Genomic DNA, 16,711 nt, shown 5'->3' with positions numbered 1-16,711 from the left:
TCCTGAAGGATCTGGAGAAGGTCTGTATGGAGGAGTGGGCCAAAATCCCTGCTGCAGTGTGTGCAAACCTGGTCAAGAACTACAGGAAACGTATGATCTCTGTAATCGCAAACAACGGTTTCTGTACCAAATATTAAGTTCTGCTTTTCTGATGTATCAAATACTTATGTATACTTATTATTTTTGTTTTAGATTCTGTCACTCACAGTTGAAGAGTAAATAAATAAATAAATAACAGACTTCTACATGCTTTGTAAGTGGTAAAACCTGCAAAATCGGCAGTGTATCAAATACTTGTTCTCCCCACTGTATAAGCCAAAGTGCATTTTCCATTTTTTTCCTATTGTCCATAAACACATTGCACCGTACATAAATAATGACATTGTAAAAATGACTCGTATTTACAAGTATAATATATATTTCATACAATATATAAAAATTTATATTAAATCATCTAGGTAGATCAATATTTGGGATAGTTTTCTGGGCTAGTGTGTGTTTGTGTCTCTGTGTGTTTCTGTGTGTGTGTCTGTGTGTGTGTGTGAGTGTGTGTATGTGTGTCTGTGTGTGTGTGTCATCAGAGACATGATGTGTGTACGTGTGTGTGTGTATATGTGTGTCTCTGTGTGTTATCTGTGGTTGTTAAGCAGTATCTCCAGCCAACAGGGACAGGATGTGATGAACTGTCTGGAGTAGCAGGGCCCCCAGCCCTTAGCAAAGCTGATCCTCACACTGTTCGGGTCATAGGGCCCCTCCAGCAGCTCTGGGTGCTCTGAGTGTGGCGCGCTCCTGGCCATGCCGGATCTCCCCCAGTCAAACACCTTGATGGAGTATCCAGACATCACCTTCTTCACCACCAGACTCCTACTGCCAGGAACATCCAGGGTGGGAGAATTAACGAAGATGGGATGCTGAGAGCGGTTATACGCCCAGACCCCATCCGGCTCTTTACTGAGGACAATGCCATAGCCGATCTTGGCGCGGGTGCGCTGGACGGTGCTGGAGCGGGGGTGTTGGCTGGAGCGGGGGTGGCGGGGGTCGAGGGTGAGCTGGCCCAGACAGAAGCCAGTCCCCTGAGGTAGGTCGTAGAAGACGGAGACGGAGGTCTGGCACACAGGGTAGAGACGCCCCACCCGCTGGCGGTGCTCCCAGTACGCCACGTTGCACCACTGGATCTGCCGGGAGACCCCCGATGACAAGCTGGAATCTGGAGGAGAGACCCGTCAATCAACCAATTAATCATTTATGAACACTGCCATTTGAAAGAGGACACAGATACATGTGTATTAATACTTCTATTAGAGAGAGATACAGGGAGATACATGTCTTAATATTACAGCATAACAGAGATACAGGGAGATACATATCTTAATATTACAGTATAACAGAGATACAGGGAGATACATATCTTAATATTACAGTGATACAAAGGAATGTATTAATATTACAGTATAAAAGAGATACAGAGTGCTACATGTATAAAATACTATTAAGGAGAAGTGTTTTATTACAGGAGGGAGCTGGGAATTACTGAAGCTATAATACCATCTGGGGAAAATGATAGAGAAATAAAGAGATGTGGAAAAGGTAAGTACACCCTAAGCTACACCCCCCAACAAGCACAGAGAGGCTAAACTAACTATTGTAAAGGGTGCTTTAGGCCAAGAACCAAATGACTGCAATTCCTCCCATGGCCTCATGGTGGCGGAATATCCCTTTCTGTCACTCTCTATCCACACTAATCCCATTTACGTTCAATGTGATGTTCAGCGCGCGCCTACTCAGAGGATTAATCGGTAGGTAATACATCTATACTCTATGACAGTAAACACGTCTTTTCAGAGCCTTGGAATATAACACAAGGTTTGTATTTGTTAGCGAGACAGTGGTGTTTCCATATGTGAGAGAACTGCTGTTAGCGCGGTGAGATGGACAAGGCCACGCTCTCGTTCCTGATTCCACTGGTGGGTGGTGGGCATCACCCCCTCCCCCTCCCCATTTATCCCCACCCTGCTCCCCCTCCTCCATGGCATTCAGCTCCCTGACAACGGCAGCCAGTGATCCAGTGACCCCTAGGCCTTCATGCCATCAGCACACATTAACTCTCACACAGAGTGATGCCATTATTTTACTAAAGAGCCTCTTTTAGCCAGGGGGATTTAAAGGGGCGGTTCGGTGGCTTTTAGCCATGGGGATTTAAAGGGGCATCTTAGCGGGCCAGTTTCCCCTCTGTTTCTCACAATATAATGACCCACTACCTTCCCCTGCCCTCCTGCAGATCTGACCCTGTCATAGCATGCAACAATTTGACCCGCGTTAACTAGTGTTGATTTTTCAGTGTAACATTTTGAGTGTTGATTCAGGAGTTAGAATTGCTCAGTACGAGGTAAATTAACATTCAGTGCTGTAAAAGAAAAACAGTGTTGGTGTTACCAAACGTAATGATCATATTTTCCAGCATGCTATATTGCAGGCTTGCTTCGAATTGTTAGTTTCAATTTCTCTGTTTTTATTTTACCACATATAAAACAATTCAAAATGTAGTGATTTCCTGTAACATCTGACATGATTAAAATGTCATCTGGATCCTAGAATGCTTACCAGGCATCTGCTGAAGCTACAAACACCAGCTATTGGTTCTGTAATATTGTACGGTTCTTCTGAAAGTCCTCCCATTAATTATTCTTCATAGGCCCTAAAATGGTTCCTGAACAACATTGCTCTGAGGGACGTTAATTGTTTCCAAACTGAGCCTTTATTTTTCTGATAGTGGGCACAACACTCTGTGGACTAAGGAAAATATCCTGTTTTGTTGGGCTGAATGTGTGTTTTGGCTGAGACCAGTCTAGACAAGCTAAGCCCGTCCCTGACGGGTTGGTGTCAAGCAGTATGAAAAAAGAAAGAAGGGGAAGAGGGAGGAATGGAGGAGAAGATTGGGCGAACTCATTAGGATCAGAACAGTATCATGGCTCTTGTCATCTTGCTCTATACCCCAGGCCTATACCATAGTCATAAACCCCAATACTGCAGTCCTATACCATTATCCTATACCTCAGGCCTATACCATAGTCATAAACCCCAAAACTGCAGTCCTATACCATTATCCTATACCCCAGACCTATACCATCCATCCATCCATCCATCTTCTACCGCTTATCCGGGGCCGGGTCGCGGGGGCAGCAGTCTAAGCAGGGATGCCCAGACTTCCCTCTCCCCAGACACTTCCTCTAGCTCTTCCGGGGGGACACCGAGGCGTTCCCAGGCCAGCCGGGAGACATAGTCCCTCCAGCGTGTCCTAGGTCTTCCCCGGGGTCTCCTCCCGGTGGGATGGGACCGGAACACCTTCCCAGGAAGGCGTTCCGGAGGCATCCGAAAAAGATGCCCAAGCCACCTCAGCTGACCCCTCTCGATGTGGAGGAGCAACGGCTCTACTCTGAGCTCCTCCCGGGTGACCGAGCTTCTCACCCTATCTCTAAGGGATCGCCCAGCCACCCTGCGGAGAAAACTCATTTCGGCCGCCTGTATCCGGGATCTTGTCCTTTCGGTCATGACCCAAAGCTCATGACCATAGGTGAGAGTAGGAACGTAGATTGACTGGTAAATCGAGAGCTTCGCCTTGCGGCTCAGCTCTTTCTTCACCACGACAGACCGATACATCGACTGCATTACTGCAGAAGCTGCACCGATCCGTCTGTCAATCTCCCGTTCCATCCTTCCCTCACTCGTGAACAAGACCCCTAGATACTTAAACTCCTCCACTTGAGGCAGGCACTCTCCACCAACCTGAAGTGGGCAAGCCACCCTTTTCCGACTGAGGACCATGGCCTCGGATTTGGAGGTACTGATTTTCATCCCCACCGCTTCACACTCGGCTGCAAACCGTCCCAGTGCATGCTGAAGGTCCTGGTTAGAAGGGGCCAACACGACAACATCATCTGCAAAGAGCAGAGACGAAATCGTGTGGTCCCCAAACCTGACACCCTCCGGCCCCTGGCTGCGCCTAGAAATTCTGTCCATAAAAATTACAAACAGAACCGGTGACAAAGGGCAGCCCTGCCGGAGTCCAACATGCACTGGGAACAAGTCTGACTTACTGCCGGCAATGCGGACCAAGCTCCTGCTTCGGTTGTATAGGGACCTGACAGCCCTTAGCAAAGGACCCAGGACCCCATATTCCCCAAGCACCCTCCACAAGATGCCGCGAGGGACACAGTCGAATGCCTTCTCCAAATCCACAAAACACATGTGGATTGGTTGGGCAAACTCCCATGAACCCTCCAACACCCCGTAGAGGGTATAGAGCTGGTCCAGTGTTCCATGGCCCGGACGAAAACCACACTGTTCCTCCTGAATCCGAGGTTCTACTATCGGCCGTATTCTCCTCTCCAGAACCCTGGCATAGACTTTCCCGGGGAGGCTGAGAAGTGTGATCCCCCTATAGTTGGAACACACCCTCCGGTCCCCCTTCTTAAAAAGAGGGACCACCACCCCGGTCTGCCATCCCAGAGGCACTGTCCCCGACCGCCACGCGATGTTGCACAGGCGTGTCAACCAAGACAGCCCCACAACATCCAGAGACTTGAGGTACTCAGGGCGGATCTCATCCACCCCCGGTGCCTTGCCACCGAGGAGTTTCTTGACCACCTCTGTGACTTCAGCCCGGGTGATGGACGAGTCCACCACTGAGCCCTCATCCTCTGCTTCCTCAATGGAAGACATGTCAGCGGGATTGAGGAGATCCTCGAAGTACTCCTTCCACCGCCCGACGACATCCTCAGTTGAGGTCAACAGCTGCCCACCTCTACTGTAAACAGCGTTGGTAGGGCACTGTTTCCCTCTCCTGAGGCGCCGGATGGTTTGCCAGAATCTCTTCGAGGCCAGCCGATAGTCCTTCTCCATGGCCTCACCGAACTCCTCCCAGGCCCGAGTTTTTGCCTCCACAACCACCCGGGCTGCAGCCCGCTTGGCCTGTCGGTACCCGTCAGCTGCCTCAGGAGTCCCACAAGCCAACCAGGCCTGATAGGACTCCTTCTTCAGCTTGACGGCATCCCTTACTTCCGGTGTCCACCACCGGGTTCGGGGATTGCCGCCTCGACAGGCACCGGAGACCTTACGGCCACAGCTCCGAGCGGCCGCTTCGACAATGGCGGTGGAGAACATGGTCCACTCGGACTCAATATCTCCAACCTCCCTCGGGATCCAGTCGAAGCTCTGCCGGAGGTGGGAGTTAAAGATCTCTCTGACAGGAGACTCGGCCAGACGTTCCCAGCAGACCCTTACAGTACGCTTGGGCCTGCCGAGTCTGTCCAGCTTCCTCCCCCACCATCGGATCCAACTCACCACCAGGTGGTGATCAGTTGACAGCTCCGCCCCTCTCTTCACCCGAGTGTCCAAGACATACGGCCGCAGGTCAGATGAGACGACAACAAAGTCGATCATCGACCTGCGGCCTAGGGTGTCCTGGTGCCACGTGCACTGATGGACACCCTTATGCTTGAACATGGTGTTCGTTATGGACAAACTGTGACTAGCACAGAAGTCCAATAACTGAACACCACTCGGGTTCAGATCAGGGGGGCCGTTCCTCCCAATCACGCCCCTCCAGGTGTCACTGTCGTTGCCCACGTGGGCGTTGAAGTCCCCCAGTAGAACAATAGAGTCCCCAGTCGGAGCACTTTCCAGCACCCCTCCCAGAGACTCCAAGAAGGTCGGGTACTCTGCACTGCGGTTCGGCCCGTAGGCACAAACAACAGTGAGAGACCTATCCCCGACCCGTAGGCGCAGGGAAACGACCCTCTCGTTCACCGGGGTAAACTCCAACACATGGCGGCAGAGCTGGGGAGCTATGAGCAAACCCACACCAGCCCGCCGCCTCTCACCATGGGCAACTCCAGAGTGGTGAAGAGTCCATCCTCTCTCAAGGAGTGTGGTTCCAGAGCCCAAGCCGTGCGTAGAGGTGATCCCGACTACCTCTAATCGGAACCTCTCAACCTCACGCACTAACTCAGGCTCCTTCCCCGCCAGCGAGGTGACATTCCACGTCCCTAGAGCCAGTTTCTGTGTCCAGAGATCGGGTTGTCTAGGCCCCTGCCTTCGACTGCCGCCCGATCCTCTTTGCACCGGCCCCTTATGGTCCCTCCTGTGGGTGGTGAGCCCACGGGAGGGCGGCCCCACGTCACCCGTTCGGGCTGAGCCCGGCCGGGCCCCACAGACCTATACCATAGTCATAAACCCCAATACTGCAGTCCTATACCATTATCCTATACCCCAGGCCTATACCATAGTCATAAACCCCAATACTGCAGTCCTATACCATTATTCTATACCTCAGGCATATACCATATTCCTAAACTCCAATACCGCAGTCCTATACCATTATCCTATACCATAGTCCTAAACCCCAATACCGCAGTCCTATACCATTATCCTATACCCCAGGCCTATACCATAGTCATAAACCCCAATACTGCAGTCCTATACCATTATCCTATACCCCAGGCCTATATCATAGTCATAAACCCCAATACTGCAGTCCTATACCATTATCCTATACCCCAGGCCTATACCATAGTCATAAACCCCAATACTGCAGTCCTATACCATTATTCTATACCTCAGGCATATACCATATTCCTAAACTCCAATACCGCAGTCCTATACCATTATCCTATACCATAGTCCTAAACCCCAATACCGCAGTCCTATACCATTATCCTATTCCCCAGGCCTATACCATATTCCTAAACCCCAATACCGCAGTCCTATAACATTATCCTATACCCCAGGCATATACCATAGTCCAATACCCCAACCCTATACCGCAAGCATATACCATAGTTAAAACTGTGTTTCTAAAATGGCAGGGTTAATGGAGATCCAGAAAAGCATTCCCTGCTAAATTTTGAGCCATAGTGAATTTTAATTTCTGTTTCAGTTTTTTGCCAAGACTTGCAGTTGTTCAGACTAAAGAACTACTTCTGTTCTGCTGTTCTCAATTTATAGGTGATTAGAATTCTCTCTCATGGTAGAAATTACAAGACCATTTTAAATGGTATAGAAAATGCATTTTCTCAAAAATATCAAGGCTTTGTCAATTGTTTTGTCAATTGTTTATGTCATTTTCAGCCAGAAGAACCCTATTGGTCAAATAGAAATTCACTATGGCTCAAAATTTGGCATGTCAGACTGAGTAAAACACATGGAATAGAAACACACACACACACACACACACATACATACATACACATACATACACATACACACACAGTGTAAAATCCAGGGTGTGTTCACAGTAACAGACCAAGTCCCAAATGGCACCCTTTTTCTATGTTTTGCACGTCTTTTGACAAAGGCCATGGGGGAGGGGGCATTTTGAGATGTGGAGGGGTGGGCATTTTGGATACACCACCATGATCGAGTGTCAGGAACAAAACAATAACACAAGTATTAATATAAAAGCCCAGCCCGATCACAATGTACCACAGACTGCTGACTTAGACCACAGCGCCGTTCAGGGAGGCACCATAAATCACGATTATATTAGCCTACATGTGTCTGGGCACAGCTCTGCCGGGCTGGGCTTTTAAAGGTATGGCACAGAAAGAATTACCAATCACATTAACTCACATTTCCCGTAACAAAACACAGAACCAGTGGTGCACATCCCCAGGGTTTTGGCTCTGGGATCTGCTGGGTTTGATAAGTTTTTTTCGATACAGCATGTAAAAATGTGGATGATGTTGTGTTTAAATGTGTGGCTGTGAATGGTACTTACCCGGCTGCCATTGTCTTCAATGACGAGTTATCAATTAATCTTTAAATAGTTTGATGAAATCAATCAGTCAACTGAGCATCTACCAAAAAACGTAGAGATGGAAAAGAATACTAGCCTACTAACCAAGAATACTAGCCAACTAACCAAAAATACTAGCCAACTAATCCAAGACTAATAGTTTGGACATCTAGCTAGTAGAACGTGAAAACCTGTCTTTACTATTATCGCATTACACAGATTAAATAGAAATAATTGATCTACAGTGGGGAAAACAATTATTTGATACACTGCTGATTTTGCCGATTTTCCCATTTACAAAGCATGTAGAAGTCTGTAATTTTTTATCATAGGTACTCTTCAACTGTGAGTGAAGAGTACCCAAAAAAAAAATCCCAAAATCCAGAATCTAAAACAAAAATCCAGAAAATCCAGAAAATTCCTGTAGTTCTTGATCAGATTTGCACACACTGCAGCAGGGATTTTGGTCCACTCCTCCATGCAGACCTTCTCCAGATTCTTCAGGTTTCAGGGCTGTCGCTGGGCTATACAGACTTTCAGCTCCCTCCAAAGATTTTATATTGGGTTCAGGTCTGGAGACTGGCTAGGCCACTCCAGGACCTTGAAATGCTTCTTAGGGAGGCACTCCTTAGTTGCCCTGGCTGTGTGTTTCGGGTCGTTGTCATGCTGGAAGACCCAGCCACGACCCATCTTCAATGCTCTTACTGAGGGAAGGAGGTTGTTGGCCAAGATCTCGCGATAAATGGCCCCATCCATCATCCCCTCAATATGGTGCAGTCCTCCTGTACCCTTTGCAGAAAAGCATCCCCAAAGAATGATGTTTCCACCTCCATGCTTCACGGTTGGGATGGTGTTCTTGGGGTTGTACTCATCCTTCTTCCTGCAAACACGGCGAGTGGAGTTTAGGCCAAAAAGCTCTATTTTTGTCTCATCAGACCACATGACCTTCTCCCATTCCTCCTCTGGATCATCCAGATGGTCACTGGCAAACTTCAGACAGGCCTGGACATGCACTGGCTTGAGCAGGGGGACCTTGCGTGTGCTGCAGGATTTTAATCCATGACGGCGTAGTGTGTTACTAATGGTTTTCTTTGAGACTGTGGTCCCAGCTCTCTTCAGGTCATTGACCAGGTCCTGCTGTGTAGTGGGCTGATCCCTCACCTTCCTCATGATCACTGATACCCCACGAGGTGAGATCTTGCATGGAGCCCCAGACCGAGGGAGATTGACTGTCATCTTGAACTTCTTCCATTTTCTAATAATTGCGCCAACAGTTGTCGCCTTCTCACCAAGCTGCTTGCCTATTATCCTGCAGCCCATCACAGCCTTGTGCAGGTCTACAATTTTATCCCTGATGTCCTTACACAGCTCTCTGGTCTCGGCCATTGTGGAGAGGTGGGAGTCTGTTTGATTGAGTGTGTGGACAGGTGTCTTTTATACAGGTAACGAGTTCAAACAGGTGCAGTTAATACAGGTAATGAGTGGAGAACAGGAGGGCTTCTTAACAGGTCTGTGAGAGCTGGAATTCTTACTGGTTGGTAGGTGATCAAATACTTATGTCATGCAATAAAATGCATATTAATTATTTAAAAATCACATGTGATTTTCTGGATTTTTGTTTTAGATTCCGTCTCTCACAGTTGAAGTGTAACTATGAAAAAACATTACAGACCTCTACATACTTTGTAAGTAGGAAAACCTGCAAATACTTGTTCTCCCCACTGTACATCTTAATATGTCTAGCTGACCAGAACACTCTTTTCTTCTACATCTTTATGTGTCTAGCTGACCAGAACACTTTTCTTCTACATCTTTATATGTCTGGCTGACCAGAACACTTTTCTTCTACATCTTTATATGTCTGGCTGACCAAAACACTTTTCTTCTACATCTTTGTATGTCTAGCTGACCAGAACACTATTTTCTTCTACATCTTTATATGTCTAGCTGACCAGAATGCTCTTCTCTGACGTCTTTATATTTCAAGCTGAACAGAATGTACTTCTCTTCTCCATCTTTACATTTCATGTCAACCAGAATGCTCCTCTCTTCTACCAGGAAGCACTTCAAAATGTTGTACTAAATGTCAGATTACAAATAGATCACCTAAGTACATTTCCAACGGAAAAATACACTGACTGGTGCTTCAAACCTTGTCACCATTTTCCTATCCAACAAAACAAAATGCTCCCAAATGTTTCTGACATTTTTAGTCTCCATTTCTTACTATTTAGGATAGACCAGTAAAGTATGTTGAAATATAATTAATGAAACATTTTGACCTTCAGAGACCATTGCATAATTTTCCAGGCATCTTTTATCAGACTAAGGTGACCAGATGATGACCTGTAGAGTCTCCTTTTCTTGTGGCAACCACAACAGCTCTGAAGGTAAATTGCATTGATATTTCAATAATGAGAAGCTCTAGCCTCATTTACAATTGCAGGTATGATTGACGTCTCTCACTCCCCTTTTCAGCAAGTTCCATGAGTGCCCTGATCTCCGTCAGCGCCCGGGCAGCCAACTGACTGATCACAGACCATTCACACTGACTGATCACAGACCAGTGTCATATTGACAGCGGCCCAACCTAAACCAGATCGTCAGAGCAGAGCAGGCTGGAGCCTAGCGAACCCAATAACCTCCTGAACACGATTTCACTTGTATACTTGTTGCGTCTTTCTCTGCTCGTGTCTTTATCAAAAACCTGTTGGAGCAGTTCCGACAGAAAGGACCTGCCGGTAATCATCCAACGGGTTTTGAGAATGAGATGAGATTCTAAGACTTTATGTAATCTGTCTGTCATCTACATCCCTTCCTCAACACTCTCTTTCCCCCTCCAATATTTCTTAAAAGAAGTAAGGCGATGATGGCAAGGTAAAACAAAGATATCAGTAGGTGAAGATAATAGAAGAGATAAAGGGATGACAGCAGAAGTAAAGATGATAGCAAAGGCAAAGAATAATGGCAAATATAAAGGGAAATAAAGGGGATGATAGCAGAGGTAAAAGGATGATGGCAGAGATAAAGGGATGGTAGCAGAGGGATGATGTCAAATATAAAGAGACGACAGGTAAAAGGATGATGGCATGTTGAAGGGATAATGACAGAGATAAATGGATGATAGCAGAGGTAAAACGATGACGGCAGTTGTAAAGGGATGATTGCAGAAATTAAGGGGATGACGGCAGAGGTAAAAGGATGATGGCAAAGATAAAGGGATGGTAGCAGAGGGATGATGTCAGATATAAAGAGATGACAGGTAAAAGTATGAGAAACATGTTTAAGGGATAACAGAGATAAAGGGATGATAGCAGAAGAAAATGGATACAGTGAGGTATGCTTTACCGTGGATAGCAGACTACAAAGACAATCCATAAACAAAATCAATAAACAGGGGGAAATGAAAAAGGCACAGGAAGCTATGCAAGACACACACACACACACACTCAAACCACAGCCTTGCACTTCTTCTGATGACCAGGAAACAAATCAATCCCTGATCCTAACTTTAACTTAACCCAAACCTGAACTGACTGAACATAAAACTAACCCTAACAGAATGTTTTACCCTAAATCAAACCCCTACGTCAGAAACAGACTTTTTGTAAAAATTCCCCTACGTCAGGATTTGTAAAAATTCCTAATCTGTGCATATTTTATTTTACACATTACTTATGAGACTTTTTGGTTGTAATTCTATCTGTGAAACGTCAACAACGTTGTCTTAAAGACCCCATCCAGAAGTACTCATCCTGCATCCTCCTGGGAACATTGGCTCTGTAGAGGAGACCTCCTACATTCCCCTACCTCCTGCTGCATCCATAGATACTGCTCAACTTTCATAATCCCTCAAAGCTCCAGAATGGTGGCCATTTTGGACAGGCAGAAAACTAAACCAGTCCAATTGGACTGTCCGCAGCAATACATTTCCTGTTTACTTAAAAGGGAAATTAAAGTAAGTCCGGTGATATATCAGAACCTGTGAAATGGGACATACTGTGCAATTATAATTACAGATCATGCAGGTCTCACTTTTTTTTTGTCTCTAAAACAACTCCTCTCCTGAACCTCTCCTCAATTACTCCTTTCTACTCCTCCAACTCTCTTCAATATCCCTCCCCTCAGACTATCAATAATGACTCACATGTTCTGAAACAAAACAACCTAATATTGTTGCTTTGTTCGTGTCACATCTCCAACATTGCTAGAAGCCAGAGCGACTGCACTGTGCCAATAAGAAGCCAGAGCGACTGCTCTGTGCCAATGAGGAAGAAGCTGAGAACGCTGCCAGCGGACAACAGAAGACAGGGAATGTCTGTATTCATCCTGTTCCACTGGACAGGGCATGTTGTTGCCAAATGCAAAGGTGTTTTCAATCCCACCTCAGACACCCTTGGAGAGAGATTCACAGACACAGAGACACTGGAAGTGATCCAGGGTTAAGTGCCTTGCTTAAGGGAATATTGACCAACGTTCCATGTGTTTGTCTCTGCTAGACTGCCTGTCTACTGTACCAGTCAGTAACTGTCCATGTGTTCCTGTCTGCTAGACTGCCTGTCTACTGTACCAGTCAGTAACTGTCCATGTGTTCCTCTCTGCTAGGCTGCCTGTCTACTGTACCAGTCAGTAACTGTCCATGTGTTCCTGTCTGCTAGACTGCCTGTCTACTGTACCAGTCAGTAACTGTCCATGTGTTCCTGTCTGCTAGACTGCCTGTCTACTGTACCAGTCAGTAACTGTCCATGTTTTCCTCTCTGTTAGGCTGCCTGTCTACTGTACCAGTCAGCAACTGTCCGTGTGTTCCTGTCTGTTAGGCTGCCTGTCTACTGTGCCAGTCAGTCATTCTAATGTGAGCTGAAAGCTGTATATTGAGTTACTGTGAGCCTGGCGGGGATGATGGACACAGTCCCGTTCAACTGATCGACCAAGTGGATCACAGACTGTGTGTGTGTTGGTGTGTGTGTGTGTGTTGGTGTGTGTGTGTGTGTTGCGTCAGTGTAACATGTCAGTAGAGTTCTGTTTCAATCATAACACTGTGGTGTAACACACACTTCTGTTTTTGACTCACATTCACACACACATTCTTTCTCACGCATAAACGTCTCTACATTTGAATACAACAAACCAAAGAGGATCACCGCGACTGCAGCAGAGAACCTATTTTCACTTTCACAGTTTTCACTTTTCCCAATTGCTTACAAGCATTGAACAATACAGAAGTTACAGTAACAAAACTCTTCCCACAGTCAGCCAAACAGAAGTGTATGCAAACCAAACTGTGAATACTTTCTCATTGCTGTCACACAAAATGCATTCAATGAACACATTCCCCAAAATCCATGAACTCTTTTCTCAATCAAACTCAACCACCTACAAAACAATATATTCACAGCACATGTTTTCTCAGATGCTTACACACTGTTCTCAAAACTGTTAAAAACACATTCAAAACTGAATGATGGCAACTGGTGTGCATTTTTGCAGTGACCAGATTGAAATATAAAGAAAATGTTTGATATTTGTTCGAAAATGTAAATAATGTTAGAATATTTAGTAAATCCAAACACAGTTGATTGCAGTTTCAACTGAAAACCAACCCAAATGTTGTACACGGTAACCTTTGAGAGAAACTGCGAATGTGTGACTGAACTCCAGTATCAATATATCCAGGTAAGATGTCTGTTCAATAACCAAACATACAGATACAAACCTACAAGACAAAACTTCGTCATTCATGTAATGATCCCTGTTGTTAGTGTTTTTTAGGTCAGTGTGTTATGAGTGACAGTGTGTGTTTCTGAGTGAGGATTGTTGCCAGTGTTTTGGTGCAACAAGCTTGTTTTGAGACATGCATGAAGTGTTTTGGTGGTTTTAGTGAGTTTTGGGGGTGAGATTAACTGTTTTGCAATAATGCATGTTTGTAATGCACACTGTGTGAAGAGTTTTGTTATTGTGGTTTCAGTATTGACCGATGCTTGTAAGCAATCGAGAAAAACTGTAAATATCTTTTGTCTTCAAACGCAGAGAGAAACATGTTGCAAGACAAAATGATGTTGTTGCAGACAGGCTGAGCTGTTGGATGATGCTTTAGAACTGACTGGTGTGTTTCTGCTGCTTTGCTTGAACCCATTTGACAATCTGCCAAGAACTAATTTCAAACGTTCAAAAATAGAAACACATTCTTAACATTCAGTTTCAGTGTAAACACACAAAGTGACTGACTGACTATCTGACAAACCATTTGACTGACTGAATGTCTGATCAACTTTTACTGACTACTTGACTTGCTGACTGACTACATCACTGACTGACTGACTCACTATCTGACTCTGACTGGCTGACTAAAGGACTGACTCACCATCTGACTGACTGGCTGACTAAAGGACTGACTCACTATCTGACTGACTGGCTGACTAAAGGACTGACTCACTATCTGACTGACTGGCTGACTAAAGGACTCACTCACTATCTGACTGACTGGCTGACTAAAGGACTGACTCACTATCTGACTGACTGGCTGACTAAAGGACTGACTCACTATCTGACTGACTGGCTGACTAAAGGACTGACTCTCTATCTGACTGACTGGCTGACTAAAGGACTGACTCACTATCTGACTGACTGGCTGACTAAAGGACTGACTCACTATCTGACTGACTGGCTGACTAAAGGACTGACTGTCTATCTGACTCTGACTGGCTGACTAAAGGACTGACTGTCTATCTGACTGACTGGCTGACTAAAGGACTCACTCACTATCTGACTCTGACTGGCTGACTAAAGGACTCACTCACTATCTGACTGACTGGCTGACTAAAGGACTCACTCACTATCTGACTGACTGGCTGACTAAAGGACTGACTGTCTATCTGACTGACTGGCTGACTAAAGGACTCACTCACTATCTGACTCTGACTGGCTGACTAAAGGACTGACTCACTATCTGACTGACTGGCTGACTAAAGGACTGACTCACTATCTGACTGACTGGCTGACTAAAGGACTGACTCACTATCTGACTGACTGGCTGACTAAAGGACTGACTGTCTATCTGACTGACTGGCTGACTAAAGGACTCACTCACTATCTGACTGACTGGCTGACTAAAGGACTGACTCACTTTCAATATGAATGAGTCTGTCTGACTGTCTGATTATCTTACTGACTGTGTGACCCAGACACAAGTCCCAGACTTTTCTGCTCCAGACTGCTGTCCCATTCAAAATATCTCTGACACACTACACACTACCTGACACACTACCCTACCTGACACACTACCTGACACACTACACATTACCAGACACGCTACACACTAAAATGCTACTAACAATATAAAGCAATGGAATCAGCAGACACATTATCATGACCTTTTGGATCAATAACTATCTTTCTGTCTGTGTGTCTGTGTGTGTGTGTGTGTGTCAGTGTGTGTGTGTGTGTGTGTGTCAGTGTGTGTGTCTGTGTGTGTCAGTGTGTGTGCCTGTGTGTGTCTGTGTCAGTGTGTGTGTGGGTGTGTGTCAGTGTGTGTGTGGGGGCGTGTGTGTGTCTGTGTGTGTCAGTGTGTGTGTGTGTGTGTGTGTCTATGTGTGTGTGTCAGTGTGTGTGTGTGTGTCAGTGTGTGTGTGTGTGTGTGTGTGTGTGTGTGTGTCTGTGTGTGTCAGTGTGTGTGTGTGTGTGTGTGTGTGTCAGTGTGTGTGTGTGTGTGTGTCAGTGTGCATGTGTGGGCGTGTGTGTGTCTGTGTGTGTCAGTGTGTGTGTGTATTTGCATGTGTTTATGTAAATGTGAGTGTGCTTCCATGTGTGCTACATAGGATGGAAGGAAACGGAAGCGTGGGCCTCGGGACAGGAACAAATACTTGAGGAGAGAAAGACTGTGGCTACAGAAAGCCCTATATAGTGAACTCTATTTGACCAGAGCTCTGGTACCCAGAGAACACAGAGCAATAGAACATAGACTCAGACAAACCAAAAAATCCAGGGCTTCATTCCCAGAAAACATAAAGAACACAAGGCTTTAGAAACGAGACTCAGGGAGCCCAGAGAACATAAAGAACACAGGGTTCTAGAACCGAGACTCAGAGAACCCAGAGGACATAAAGAACACAAGACTTAAAAAAAGAGGCCCGGAGAACTTGGAGAAAAGAGAATTGCAGCATTCTCTAGCAGTTGTTTAACATTTTTCTCTATTATTATACTGTTTTTTTAAATATTAATTGTTGTACATAAAAAAACTTTAAAGAGAACAATCTGCTCTGAATTATTTGAACATTGGAAATCTGTTCCAAAGTATTTCCACTGAACACAGAGAGTCGTGAGCAGATGGAAACACATTTTGAAAAGATTAAGATGTTCTAGTCAAACAATGGACATTTTGCGGTCAATTTATACTCTACAGTTTTAGTAAATTCTGTCCCATGACCACAAACTCAAGAAGCAATCGCCCCTGCTGAAACTGATGACCTCCACAGAAGCTGATGATCCCAGCTGAAGCAGGGCGACCACTCAGACAGGCATTGCTTTCGAAAACAGGATGTTTGTCTGCAGGGCCTATTGTCTCAAATAACCAATTAGCAGAACGTGATTTCTGGATGGTCTAGGGAAAAGAGACATAAAGGCAGGGTGGTCGTAGCCTGTTTGTATGGGCTGGCTGGGTAGTAGCTTTCTGGCTGCCTCTGGGCAGGGCTGGCTGGACAGTAGTCAGTCGATACCAGACAGGAGCCCTGATAGACCTCATGACACCGGGCCAGCAGGTTGGCAGACCTCATGACACAGGGCCGGCAGGTTGACAGACCTCATGACACCGGGCCGGCAGGTTGGCAGACCTCATGACACAGGGCCGGCAGGTTGGCAGACCTCATGACACAGGGCCGGCTGGTTGACAGACCTCATGACACAGGGCCGGCAGGTTGATTGACC

General features: G+C 46.0%; 1 protein-coding gene across 1 annotated transcript in view; it reads right to left on the bottom strand.

The window, feature by feature from the left end:
* Nucleotides 1-250: 250 nt before the first annotated feature.
* The window catches only part of smad6b (SMAD family member 6b), a 31,129-nt gene continuing 14,668 nt past the window's right edge, over nt 251-16,711 (bottom strand). The window contains exon 4 of the mRNA XM_010905245.4: nt 251-1,207. Within this exon, the coding sequence (XP_010903547.2) occupies nt 630-1,207 (578 nt within the window). The 3' untranslated portion in view covers nt 251-629. The remainder of the gene's footprint in view (nt 1,208-16,711) is intronic.

The sequence above is a fragment of the Esox lucius genome, chromosome 19, assembly GCF_011004845.1.
Source record: "Esox lucius isolate fEsoLuc1 chromosome 19, fEsoLuc1.pri, whole genome shotgun sequence".
Taxonomy (NCBI): Eukaryota; Metazoa; Chordata; class Actinopteri; order Esociformes; family Esocidae; genus Esox; species Esox lucius.
This window is presented reverse-complemented; position numbering and strand designations above follow the sequence as displayed.